Source organism: Aythya marila, assembly GCF_965140915.1.
Source record: "Aythya marila genome assembly, chromosome: 10".
Taxonomy (NCBI): Eukaryota; Metazoa; Chordata; class Aves; order Anseriformes; family Anatidae; genus Aythya; species Aythya marila.
In genome coordinates this window covers 12,476,754-12,489,634 of record NC_139051.1, presented here as the reverse complement: position 1 = coordinate 12,489,634, position 12,881 = coordinate 12,476,754, and the positions used below count along the sequence as shown (strand labels likewise).

Genomic DNA, 12,881 nt, shown 5'->3' with positions numbered 1-12,881 from the left:
CTCGTTATGTTCCTTTCCTCTTTTTGATTCATTACGGCATCCTGTATGCTATAAACAACAGACATTCAAATTTCCATTTACATAAAAGAGTAAATTAGAAATATAGTTGTCACAATAGTAAAGTCTTACAAACAAGCTGATGGAAGCTATGAGGTGGTGCATCATATACATACACCGTCTGTAGAATTAAAAACTACCAATATACAACCCTAAAGCTTCCACATATAGTCTGTTTTTGTCCTCAAAAATCAAACTTGTGTCTCATTTTGGATTTAATCTCCTTGCTTCAAACACAGATACACAAACATGTTTTTGCTGTTGTTTTTTTCTTGGGATCATTAGAAGAAAAACAGAAAACTAGGCTGCAATGAATCCAACCCTCCCCCCTCAATAATAAGAGTCAAAAAAAAAAAAAAAAAAGGTTAAAAAAATGACCCTGAGATTTTACTGTGCTATAACTAATAACACAGTAATCATTCTTTCTCTTAGGCACTTCACTGCCTTACCTCAACTGCTATGTATTTCTCTCCTATATTGCTGGCTAAACTGCCTGGCACGGCTCCACTTCTTTCCTCCACAGCCTTCCTGGCATCACAAAACCCTCCCATCTCCCTAATCCCAACACCTTGTCACGGGGTAATTATAGTGCTGGCACAACCCCAGCATCTATCCTATATCAAACAATCTCTGCTTGTTTGCTTTATAGGGACTGACTGACTTAAAAATGAATTTGGACTGGAGGGACCTGTTCTGCGCTAGCCTAATGTATGACCTTGAAAAAGTAACACCCTTTCCTCGATCTCTATAAAATGGGGATAACTACGGCCTTGTGCCATAGTTAATCAGGCCTCTCTGAACAGCTGAAGGAGAAAACTGGGCCAGTGAACCCCATCTCTGTCCGCCACTGAACTTTTTATTCCTCTGCCTTGGGCCTGTGGCAACCGCCTCAAGGGGTCCCCCCCAGCTGCCAGACGGTTACCAGAGCCAGCAAAACTCAGCCGGCCTCTCCGCCATGCAACATTACCAAATTTCGCACCTAGGATCACAAAATGTCATGAAAAACACATGGAAGGGAGGCGGGGAGGTGTTGGGGAGCACCCTGAACAAACCAGATATTGGAGACAGTGCAGAAACCCCGCTCTGCCTTGGGGTGCCCTCACCTCAGGGAGGGCAACCCCCTCACCTCAAGGCAGGGGGAACCCCACTTCAGGGCGGGTGAGCGAGCCCCCACCTCAGGGTGAGCCCCTCGCCTTAGAGCAGGGGAACCCCACCTCAGGGTGCGCCCCCCTGCGTGGAAAGGAGCGAGGGGGCTCACCCACCCTGTAGGAGAAGGAGATGGCGCCCACCTTGGGGGCTCATTCACCTCAGCAACCTTCCCCCGCTCACCACCTCATAACCGTGCCCTATCTGCGCAGCCCCTTTCCCCCTTCACAGCCCCTGAGCCCCTCACGGTGCTGCCCCCGAGCCCCTCACGGTGCTGCCCCCGAGCCCCTCACAGCCCTGCGCGGACCCCCTCACAGGGCTACCCCCTCACAGGGGCTCCTCCCGCGCCCTGCAGAGGGCAGCAGCGACCCCACAGGGGGGGGGCAGCGGCGGCTTCACGGAGCCCCAAGGCGGCTGCGCGGCTCCCCCTCCACCCCCAGCGCCTGCGCGGAGCCCAGGGGCGGCCTCTCCGCCTCGCCTCGCCTCCGGTCAGGCCCCGCCGAGGCCGGCTCCTCCCTCCGCCTGCCCTCCCCCCCCCTCCCTCCCTCTCCCCGACCCCCGCCCCTCCCCGGCTGCCGCACCGGGTAGGTTTCCAGTCACTATGGCGGCCGCTGCGCTGAAGGTAAGGGAGGGAGACCCAGCCTCTACCCCCCCCCCATCTCCTCCTCCTCCTCCCCCGGGCCGCCCCGAGCCTCCCTCGGGGCCGGGCACCGCTAGGCCGGGGGGACGAGAGGGAACGAGGGGGGGTGAGGAGGAGGAGAAGAAGGAAGGGGGGCGCCGGGCGAGGGCCGCGTCTGACCCGGTTTGTTTTCGCCTCCTCAGGTCGGAGGAAAGTTTTTGCGGCCGGCGGTCGCCTGAGGAGAGGCAAGAGCTACCGAGCGGGAGGCGCCCGGGCCCGGCCTCCAGGCCTCTCCCGCCGCCGCCGGGTGGTGAAGCGTGAGGGGCCGAGGGGCGGCCCCCCCCCGATGCGCAGCCACCTGCGGAGGGGCTGAGAGGAGCGGAGCTGCGGCCGCCTCTTCCTCTTCATCCTCCTCCTCGTGGTCCTCCTCCTCCTTCTCCTTCTCTCCCCGAGCAGGGGGCTTCTGGCCGGGACCCCCCCCTCGCCGGGGCAGGAGGGATCCTGCCCCACGCCCGGCCCCGCTGGCAGCAACCTGTCAGCCCGCTCCTAGGCCGGCCCCGGAGGAGTCTCCCCTCGCCTCGGCTTGTCCCCGGGAGAAGCAGCTTGCAGCCCTCTCCATGCCTTATCAAGTTCCTTATCTGAGTGGCGGCGAGGAACTGTAGAGCAGTTCGGCTTTATCAGGGGGTAGGGGAGGAAAAGAGCGTAGCGCCTAAATCCAGGACCATCGGTTCGGCTTTGTTTTAATATGCGAAGATGATGAAATGCGGCTTGCCCTGTGAGACGGCTAGATCCCTGTTGCGGAGCGAGGGCTTCGTGGTCACCTTCCAGCTCCTCACCTGTGTGCTTTGAGAGAGGACGTTGATCCTTTTTCCCCCTTCCCTAAACCTTTCTTTGCTTCCATGTTACGTGGGTCAGAATTTTGGTCAGTGTTGTTTACGGAAGGGGGAAAAAAAAGAAGGCAGTTGAGGTCCCAAACAAAAGTATTTGTATGACTCATCTACTTGGATTTGAGACATTCTATCCTTCTTTCAAGGAGCCTTTGCTTCTCTTTGAAGGAATCAGATGCTTGTTCCTATTCTTCCAGAGGAGGATGGATTGAAAGTTGTGCGTTTTAGACTTTTTCTGGGCCACTGCCGATGTTGTTAAAAGACATAATGGGGCTTTTTCACTGGATTATTGCCAGAATTAGTTTACACACTGAAACAATGAGTTGTTAGGCCTCTCATACGTGATAATGTTTGTCGTGCTTTAATGTAAAGTTGCTGTGGAGGTTCGGCTTAAAAATCGTGGAGGACAGTCTGCATCGGAAGAGGTTCTCTTCATCTCTGGTTGGTGTGGCAACCCCAATCTGTCCTCGATGCCTTCAGCCTTGGCCATCTTCACTTGCCGCCCGAACTCTCATCCGTTTCAGGAGCGTCATGTCTACCTGGACGAGCCTGTCAAAATTGGCCGCTCAGTGGCTCGCTGCCGGCCAGCTCAGAATAATGCAACTTTTGACTGTAAGGTGCTGTCCAGGAACCATGCTCTTGTCTGGTTTGATCACAAGACAGGCAAGGTAAGGCGTTTTGCTTTCTTTATTTGAAAATAGTGACTTTCACACTTACTTTAACAAGACCCTGTGTGTTGCGGGTCACTTTAGTTTCACTGTAATAAATACGGTTACATGTGGAAGGAGTAAGATTTGTGTTAAAGTGATTAATTCTCAGGTAAGTTGATAATTTCTTACTGTGTGGAAACTTTACCTATTGTTAAAAGTACATAAAGCAAGCAGTTGAAGATAAGTGATGAAGAATTTGCATGCATATTGTTCATTACTGGGAGTAAGTGATTTTGAGGTGAGTAATAATTAGAAATCTGAAAGCAAAGGATTGTATGAAGGAAGTGGCATAACAGTATTTTTTTTCAAATGCTGAGAAATTATTCACTGGGCGTGTAAATAAATCTCATCATAAGGAGCCATCAAAAAACTGGCTTTAAAGAATGTTGGATTTGCGTGCCGCTCTTCCTACTTGTCATTTTGAAATTGTGTATAGAGTGTTTTGTTTGGGTCTGATAGAAGGCTTGTTATGACAGCAGGAATGTAGCAAATGGCATACAAGTTATTTTCTCATTGATAGTGCAAATGATATTAAAATATGCCTGTGTTTTATTAACCCATCACTGTTTGTCTCAAAAAGACAGTGGATATCTTGTTAAGTGCAATTTAGGGGCTCTGCAGTGCATGTTTTGTCCACTAGGGATTGAACTGGGACAAGGAAAGCCATTTTATTTAATGACTGTCAAGTTAATTTTAAATTTCCAACAAGAAATGAACAAAGTGCAGATTGCAGTTGCTCAGCACAGTATTTTTTAAAATGTATTGATATTCCACCCTAGAACTTCATCTGCTATAAATTAGCTTTTTTTTTTTTTTATGTTCCCTGGATGCCCTTCTGTGAAATGTGGTCAGGTGTAGCTCTCGATTTTGAGAATAATATGATCTGTAATTAATGCAGTATTTCTTAGTAGTATGACACAGCATGAAGAATAGTAGAATGCAGTCAAAGTTCTTAAGCCTTCCATTGTTAACTATCCCATGTTATGCAATACTTGGGCATGATGGGACAAGACAAGCATTTAATTTCTTAAGGCTGGGTTATGGCTTGGCTTTCAAGTTACCTGCGTGTAATTGTGCGAACTGCTATCTGTGTGTTTCATTAAAAATGTTGTTTTGGCTCTCTAGCGTGTATAATGCGCCTTCTTGGACACTTTAGAAAACTTACATGCAGGAAATATTGCTATTTTTAGTTTAAGCTTAGTTTTTAACCTTTGACTCAATAAAGTGTTCTGGTTTATTGTACTGTTTTTAAACTCAAAAGCATTGTATGTACAGCTTTTTATTAATATTTCTCATGATTCTTAAACATATTAAGACTCTCATATACCCTGTGATAGCTATAAATTATTTAGCCATATTAAAGAAGGTTTAATTTGATAAAGCACTGGGTGGTGAGCAAGTCTGCTAATAGAGGAGTTTAAAAGAGTCAACTGGTTTTTAGTTCTCTTTTTAAATGTTTACGTAGCTTGGCTTTACTAATACATGTCAAACAATATTATATATCATTATTCCTTTTATCTAGCTGATCTAAAGTAGCAACTTAGTAGTATTAAATAAGTAGTAAATAAGATGATAACATGTGATACCTCTTGAAATACTGTCGTGTGATGAGCTGATGGGGGTCCTGATGAAAATTGCCCATGTGAGTATCTTGATCAGTAGCCATAATGATCTACTAAATACAGTGGGTTTCAGGTGATGCGTAGGAATATGCTACTATAAATTTTATACATGGTACTGTAAAAAGTGTAAAGTGAGATGTAAAATTTTGGTTTCTGTGTTTGTTTCATTATCAGTGTCATCTGATTTTTGGATCTGTCTGAGCATTTGAATGGTAAATCTTGGGAAGATTGATAGTTGAAGGAGAGGAGAAAATGCATCCTAAGAGATATAAGCTGTTGGGAAAAGGCAGGTAGATGAGCTGTTGGTAAATAGTCTTAATCTTGTATCACAAAAGTGATTTAAAAAAAACTGTGGTGTTTCAAAAGAATAAACAAAACCCTAAAATTATGCCAGAATATTTGCATGTGAGAACGTTTATTATAATTGTTTACAGAACTTCAAATAAGTATGTCTCATCTAGGAATATGTCATTATCCTATCAATGATGTATATTTAAACCTACAGAAATTATTTTTGCTACAGTATTTGTAAACATTTCTTAGGAGCTTATGTATAGGACTTTTACCAGTTCTGTGTTTTTTTTTTTTTTTTTTTTTTTTTTTTTTTTTAAATGGAAGATAAAGGACCTTGAAATGTTAACTTAGTAACAAAGAGAAATCTTTGAATAATTCAAAATAGTTCATGAATCATCTGGGGCTATACTTTGAAAAGCTGTGTACTTCAATGGCAGTACCAGTTTCCTGTATTCCCAGTCCATCCTCTTTGCTGCCTCTTGAGCTGTCTTTCAGTTGTACTCTGTTTTTTTTTCTTGAGGGTTTGAAGTTTTGTTTGTTTTTATTTTAGTGAATCATGTGAGTGATCCTGTTTGCTACGTAGCCTGTAAACAACAGTATCAGCATAATCAGGAGGGAAGGATGGAAAGTAGGGAGAGGGAGCATCGGTAAATATTGGTGAGGGAACTATTAAACATTTTTTTTTGAGGCAGGGATATGCTTAAGCTGAAGTGAATCACATAAATACACCAAGTTGAAGATGAAATGTTATTCTGGGTTGAGACAGGTGAATATTTACTTTGTACAAAGACACTCTAACTATGCATGGGAAAAGCTGCCTGCCCAAAGGAGATAATGTCCACGTAACGCTGGCATTATTAATGATAAAAGCGGGGTGAGTCTTCAAGATCACATGTAAATAGCAATTAAAAGCAGATGTTTAAAGTTACATTTCTTTTTTAAAATGTTTTTGAACACATACAAACCTTTTGAGCATGTAAACCTGAAAAAGTAATGGTGGAGGCAGTGGAGGGGGGGAAACTTGTACTCATTTTTTTCTGTGCTTAGTAGAATATTTATAGAAAAACAGCGCAATGTCTCCATTTGCTTGTGTTTATAGAAACAATGTCTCCTTTTGCTTTTTGTGGATTTTTTCATATATCAGTAACATGAGAAGCTTAAGCTTAGAATTGATTTTGATATTTTTTTTAAGGGGGGGTGAGTAATTACATTTGGATCCTTTTAAGAGAGGCCTGTAGAAATGAGTCACTAGATATGTAGGAAGTGGATGTTGTGCTGAGCAAGGAGTGTTCCAAAAAGTGTGAATCAAAGCAAACCAAAGTGTGCTATGCTTCAGAAAATCTAAATGTGTTAGTTCAGTTTCTGTCACTGCAAATGGACAGAAATGATGTAAAAGCTGTTTAATTGGAATAGTATTAAACCTGAGTGTTTTTTTGTTTGTTTTTGTTTTGTTTTTTAAAAAAAGCAAAGTAAAAAGCCGTGATAATTTATGTGTGACTTCTCCCAGGCTGAAATGCTTCTGGCAGATGGGAAAGAAGCTTTTGGTACAAACCTGAAGTTTCCAGCAGATATAACAGAGAATTCAACTGTGTGAGAAGTAAAGTATTGTCTTAGACCAAATGGACTACAAATTACTGGTCATTTTTAACAACTGAAAAAATCTGTAGGCACAAGCTTCCATGTTAGGGTGGCAGTTAATACTACTGTTTTCATTTAAGTCAGCGTGGGTATGAATTGAGTTGAACAGGCTCATGTTATCTTGGTTACAGAAATGCTAATTAGTAGATTAAAAGCCAAATAGTCAACATGATAGCAGATGAAGTTTATTAAGGCTGTACTTCATGGCTTCTAGCCTTAAATTATGTGGGATAAAAGAATGTTAAAGAATGTTCCCTGCAGGGAGCACCCTCTTCAAACAAAACAACAAAAAACCAACCCCAGAGATACAGCCAGGGAACTACAGGGTGGACAGATTTGTGTTGGTCCCTGGGAAAGTCTTGGAACAAGTCTTGGAACACATTTTTGGCCACGTGAAGGAGGTGATTTGGTAAAAGTCAGCACAGATTCAGCAGGGACAAATCATCTCTAGTGAGTGTGGTTGTCTTTTATGAATAATTCACTACATTTGTGTGCAGGGGAAGGCAGTGCACACTATTTACGTTGTCAAAAGCCCTGCTGAAGACAGCGTTTTCCATGGCAGTCTTCTGTCCCAGGTAGGGCATTGTGGTCTGGACAGCTAAACAAGTAGATGATTTAAAAAAAACAAAAAAAACCTGGTTGGAGGATGAAGCTTGGGGAGTAGTGGCTAATAGGTGGCAATCCACCTGAATGTTGGTAATGAGCAGAATGCTACAGGAGCCTGTACTGTGACCTCTTGTATTTAACATCTTTATCAGTGACCTGAGGGAGGTACTGGAGTGCACTCTCCAAGGCAGGGTCATGAAGTTGATGCGCTTGAGGACAGGGCTGCCATCCAGAGGCCCGCTGCCTTGCGGAAGGAAACCTCAGGAGCCCAAACAGGGACAAACATGAAGTCCTGCGCCTGGGAAGGAGGAACCCCGTACAGCTCTGCTGGCTAGGGACCAACTGCCTGGAGAGCAGCTCTGCTAGAAAGGACTTGGATAAGTTCTGGTGGGCACAGCAGGCTGAACAGGATCCAGTAGTGTGCCTAAGTAGCAAAGAAGGCTGAGAATGTGTTAGGCTGTAATAAGAGGAGCACAGCCAGCGATTATCCCCCTCAACATTTTGTTGTGTCATGTCTAGGGTACTACATCCAATTTGGACCAACAATTTAAGAAACACATTGGTAAATGGGACTCAGATCAGTTGCTCTTTTTTCTTGCTGTATTGTACAAGGGATAAATATGTTTTGACTGTGGAAGGAAAAAAATATAGAAAGGAATTATGCTGTTCAAATAACATTACATATTATGTTGTGTGAAGGTCAAGACTTCAGGAAGACTCAAAGTAAAGGACACCTGCCTAGGACATGGTGTATGTTCAGAAGTGTTTAGTAAATCTGTTTCACAGAATTTAGTGGGATATGAAAAATGGTATTTGGGGCTGCAGGATTTTCATGAGAGGTTATTTCTGCTGCCACCTATAGAGATACCTGTATGATACCCTGGTCTGCGTGGTGCTGGTCTATGTATCAAATGTTTAACTTGTCATGTATGGATAGCATTTTTTTAGATAGGTGACATGTTTGATGTTTATTTTTCCTGTAATACCTCTTTTCAGCATTGTTACAATTGTCTTTGAGAGCCGAAGAGTGCTATCAGTATTTTCAGTGTTGCACTGTGCTTGCAGTCTGCAGTGTCTGCTGAAGAGATACTTTATCTTCCAGACATTGATTGTTTATTCCAAGCGGCCTGGGAGACTGACCTGGGATCTTCCCTAATGCTCCGAGGTGAAATTTCAGTGCTTAGATGCTTTTAGTGAGAGGGTGAGATCAGCCAGCCTGTACGGATACTTGTTAATATTTTTATGTAAGTGCTCCTCACCCTGAATGAACTATCTAATTTTATGCTGGTATAATCGTAAGTAGGATAGAGTAGGGTGTTAACAGTTTCGGCAAACTTCACCAAAATGTTTCCGTTAGAAGCCATGTAGAAGGTCGGCTAGCCATTTATAGCAGAGGTGAGCTGCTGCCGATAAGGATTTCCCTGCAGCGATACCATCTAGAGCCACTGCTGCAGAGCTAATACTGTAATTCTTGGAGCTGATCCACTGCAGTCATGATGCATCTGTACTGAGCCAGGAACGCCAACACATTGATTAGGTTTTAAAAACAAACAAAAATCCCTTTTGTATTTGAAATGAATTTTTACAAACCTCAAATGAATTATGTTACTTAGCAGTAATGAAGGCCAGTAAATGTGTTTAGGCCTCTGATGCCATGGTTTACATTTGTTCCTGGTTCTGTGCTTATAAATGTAAAACTTTGCTCCCTAACACACCTCTGTTATTCAAAATAGTGTAAACTTTTTTTCTTTGAAAAACTTCCATGTGTTATTTGCAGTAATCCGTTGCTCTTTGGCAGGCAGACTTACATTATACTGGAGAAATACTTTTCATTTGTTTTGCCCTCTCATTTTTCTTAGCGAGTTTGAACAGTTTTGGTTGCTTCATTATCTAGCGAAAGTAATTGAATTTGTGTCCTTTAAGGAGCCGTGTGGGTTAGTAGTGTTTATCTGTGTCAGTGCTCTGCTTTGAGTTGATTTCAATCTGATCTGGCTGAAACTTTGCAAAATGTGTAGACAAATTCATCAGCTGATTTATTGCGTTCTGTTTTTTTCATTTCTTTTAATAGATAATGTAAAATGAAAGTGGTGTGAACTTCGTTGTTTACAGACCAACCTGGCAAGTGAAAGGGAAGGAAGACTGCTGTCTCCGTCCCTAAAGCTAGCAATTTTACAGGCTATTGCTACTAAATTATATGATTGTTTGTTGTCTCTGGATTATTTTTATTTTTTTTTGAGTCATCAATAATTGCTTCCTGTTGATGTTACTAACTTGCTGAGTTTGGATCATCGAAGAACTCTAAGTTAAGTCTTGCTGTGGCAATGCATTGGTGTTCCTAACTCATCTGTATCTCTAGGAGTATTTCTTCATGTAGCAGAATTGAGGGAAGAAGGCTTGAAGCACTGTCAGGTTTTTGTCCAGTAGAGCCACACCTTTTTTTCAGTCTGGTTTAGGAGTGAGAACCTCTGGCAGAAAGGTGGAGTGGGCTGCAGCATCTTAAACCCCCACAAGATGTGTGCCAGAGACTCTGAACAGTTTACTTTTTGAGAAGGAAAATAATTGTGCTGGAGACAGACACTCAATCAGATACAATTTTGGCGTTACCTTGCACCAGACACACAGGTATGTGATTGAGTGATGTCTTAGAGTTCATTTCAATCTCAAAAATAATGATGAACTTCCAGCAGGCTTATGACAGAAAGTCCCAAATCCTGAATTAACACTGTAGTTGAGTGGAAAAGCACAATAAGCCCTAGCAGCAAACTTGCAAACATAAAAAGTAAATATTAAAAGTACTGGGATTAGTCAAGGATAGTTAAGGGCTTGAGGAATGTATAATATTTTTGCAAAAGTAAGTTATACACTAGTTAATGGTTCATTTCTGTATATTCTCATAAGTACAGCCATAATATGTCTTCCATAAAAATAAAATTAATGCAAGAGCTTAAGGTTAAAAAAAGTTGTGGATGTTTGTGTATAGACTAGAAACCTTTTTAAAGGAAGGAGTCGAAATGCTTATGTTTCAAATCAAAGAAGAAAAACTTTGGTATTGGCCAAATAGATGTTTGTACAGCACGTTCTTTTGAGGACATTTGGTACTGGCTGCTGCTATTTGCATATGCCATCGGTCTTGCCTGATACAGCATTTTATATTCTTACCTGGCACTTTGTCAGAGTTGTGCCTTTTCTGGATGTTGAGCAAGATTACGTTTACACATAGATTTTCTAAAACTTTGGTATCTTTTCGATGATGCAATATTAATGCTCTGTAAAAGGTTTTTGTTTGTTTAACACTTTACTCCCTTCTCCAAAATGAAACAAAAACAGATTTTGATGACTTTGTCTTGTTTTCTGTTACTAAATTTCTTCTCTTGAAGTGTGATACTTAACCGTATGGGGTAGAAGCCAAATCTCCTGGGTTTGCAGAGCTGGGCTTTTAGCCTGTCTGCTTGTTTTCCTTTTAAATTTCTGGTGACCTTTCCAGTGATTTCTGGCACAATTAATTGGCCACTCTCTCCTCGTCTGGTTGTTGGCTATGATAGTTGAATGAACTGACAGGCAGTGGCATTGCAAATCAATGTTGATGGTATTATTACTTGCAATTTTATTCTAGCATTGCTGTTTTCTGTACTTAGATTTACCAGTTCCAGGTGCTTGAAGACTCTGAAAGCTTTCAGGAGACATAATGAATTATTTGAAATTCTTAACGTTTTCAATTTTGTTTGTGGGGAGAAACAAAACAAAACAAAACCAATTGTTTATATTTGGATGTGAAATAATCCACTCTGCAGACAAAATATTCTTCTAATCTTTGCTCTAGATAGGTAATCTCAACCCCTTGTTATTTTCTTGCTGTTGTTACAGGGATTCCTTTTGCTGAATGTCAGAGGATTTTTAAGGCTATGTGGAGTCAATATTATATTATTAAGGAACAAACTATAAGTTTAAATATCTTTTGTTTCTGTAGGTTGCAGAACTGTAAGTCATTATGTACACGTATAGCTACTTGGAAGGAAGTTAGAATGCTATGAACAAGGGTTGCCAAAGTGCATGGTATGGACGGATTGTCACAGAATAAGTTAGGTTGGTAGGCGCCTCTGGAAGTCATCTAGCTTCTCAGCAGGACTAATTAGGTTGTTTGTGGTCTTGGGACAGAATTTTGGGTACAGAATTAATCCTCAACAGCAACAACAAACTAAGTTTGTAAGGATGGGGTCAGGCATATCTGCTAGGTAGGCTGCCTGATATTGCTATTGTCTTAAGCTGTGTATGTTCTGAGGACCTAGAACTTTCTGTATGTGTGTGTATGTATATGTACATATATATATAAATTATATATATAAATCTAGTATTATGAAATACCTAGAGTACTAATTTCATGGTGTAACTTAAAATTCCCGCCAAAATATGTCAGCTAGAAATTTTCTTAGAATGTACTTGACAAAAAGAAGTACTAGATGAAAGACATAATAATGTTCCTAATTCTCTCCTAGTTCCATAGGGGTGGAAATAATTCAACACTTTCACTTACAGCTCTCAACCACCACTTCCTTTGAGTTTTTAAAAAGGGGAAACTGGTTTTTTAAATCTTCCTCTTTGAGAACTTTTCCTGGACTGCATATTCCAGAGTCTGTAGGAGAAAGACGAGAATACAAATCATCATAGAAAAGGCATATCTGTTTTTGAAATCTATGTGGCTAGCTGACACTAGATAAAGCTACAATTGTGCTGTTTAGGCGGGGATTTCAGTGGGTATATAAATATTGTTTGTGACTATAAGCCAGAGATTTGGTCTGTGGACAGAGACCTTCCTAAAAAGTTAAAGGAGGAACTGATGGACTACTTCTATGGTAATACAGAAATGTGGTTATTTTTAGTCACTTTGAATGCTCTTTACCATAGCTTCATCCTGATTTTTGGTTAAATTAATGAATCTGACTGTTAATTAGAAAATTAAAACACTGTTTGTTTTGGGTGGTTTTTAACTATCACATAAACAGAAGGGAAAATGTTTGGTGGTTTTTGTACGTGAACAAATGTGTTGACATACACTGACAACTTTCAAAACTCGCTTTCTGTTTTGGAATCTGTATACAATCACTGCCACCTACTCAGTCAGCGCAGGTTATACATGCATCCCATCGCAGGCTGTTGCCTTCAGAGAGTTTTAATATAGATCTATCTACCTTTTAGCTTCAGGTTGAGTTAATCTGACCCCATGTTCCAGAAATGGGTTTGAGAGGTGTTAGTTTGGCAAAAACACTGCACTAACACAGCCACCCAGACTTCTTTGAGCTACTCT

The 12,881-nt window shown here is 41.8% G+C and overlaps 1 protein-coding gene across 23 annotated transcripts in view; it reads left to right on the top strand.

The window, feature by feature from the left end:
* Nucleotides 1-1,722: 1,722 nt before the first annotated feature.
* SLMAP (sarcolemma associated protein) overlaps nt 1,723-12,881 on the top strand; it is an 88,735-nt gene continuing 77,576 nt past the window's right edge. For all 23 annotated transcript variants that reach the window (XM_082768192.1, XM_082768194.1, XM_082768185.1 and 20 more), the window contains exons 1-2: nt 1,723-1,825; nt 2,026-3,377. In XM_082768192.1, the coding sequence (XP_082624318.1) occupies nt 3,180-3,377 (198 nt within the window). In that variant the 5' untranslated portion in view covers nt 1,723-1,825; nt 2,026-3,179. The remainder of the gene's footprint in view (nt 1,826-2,025; nt 3,378-12,881) is intronic.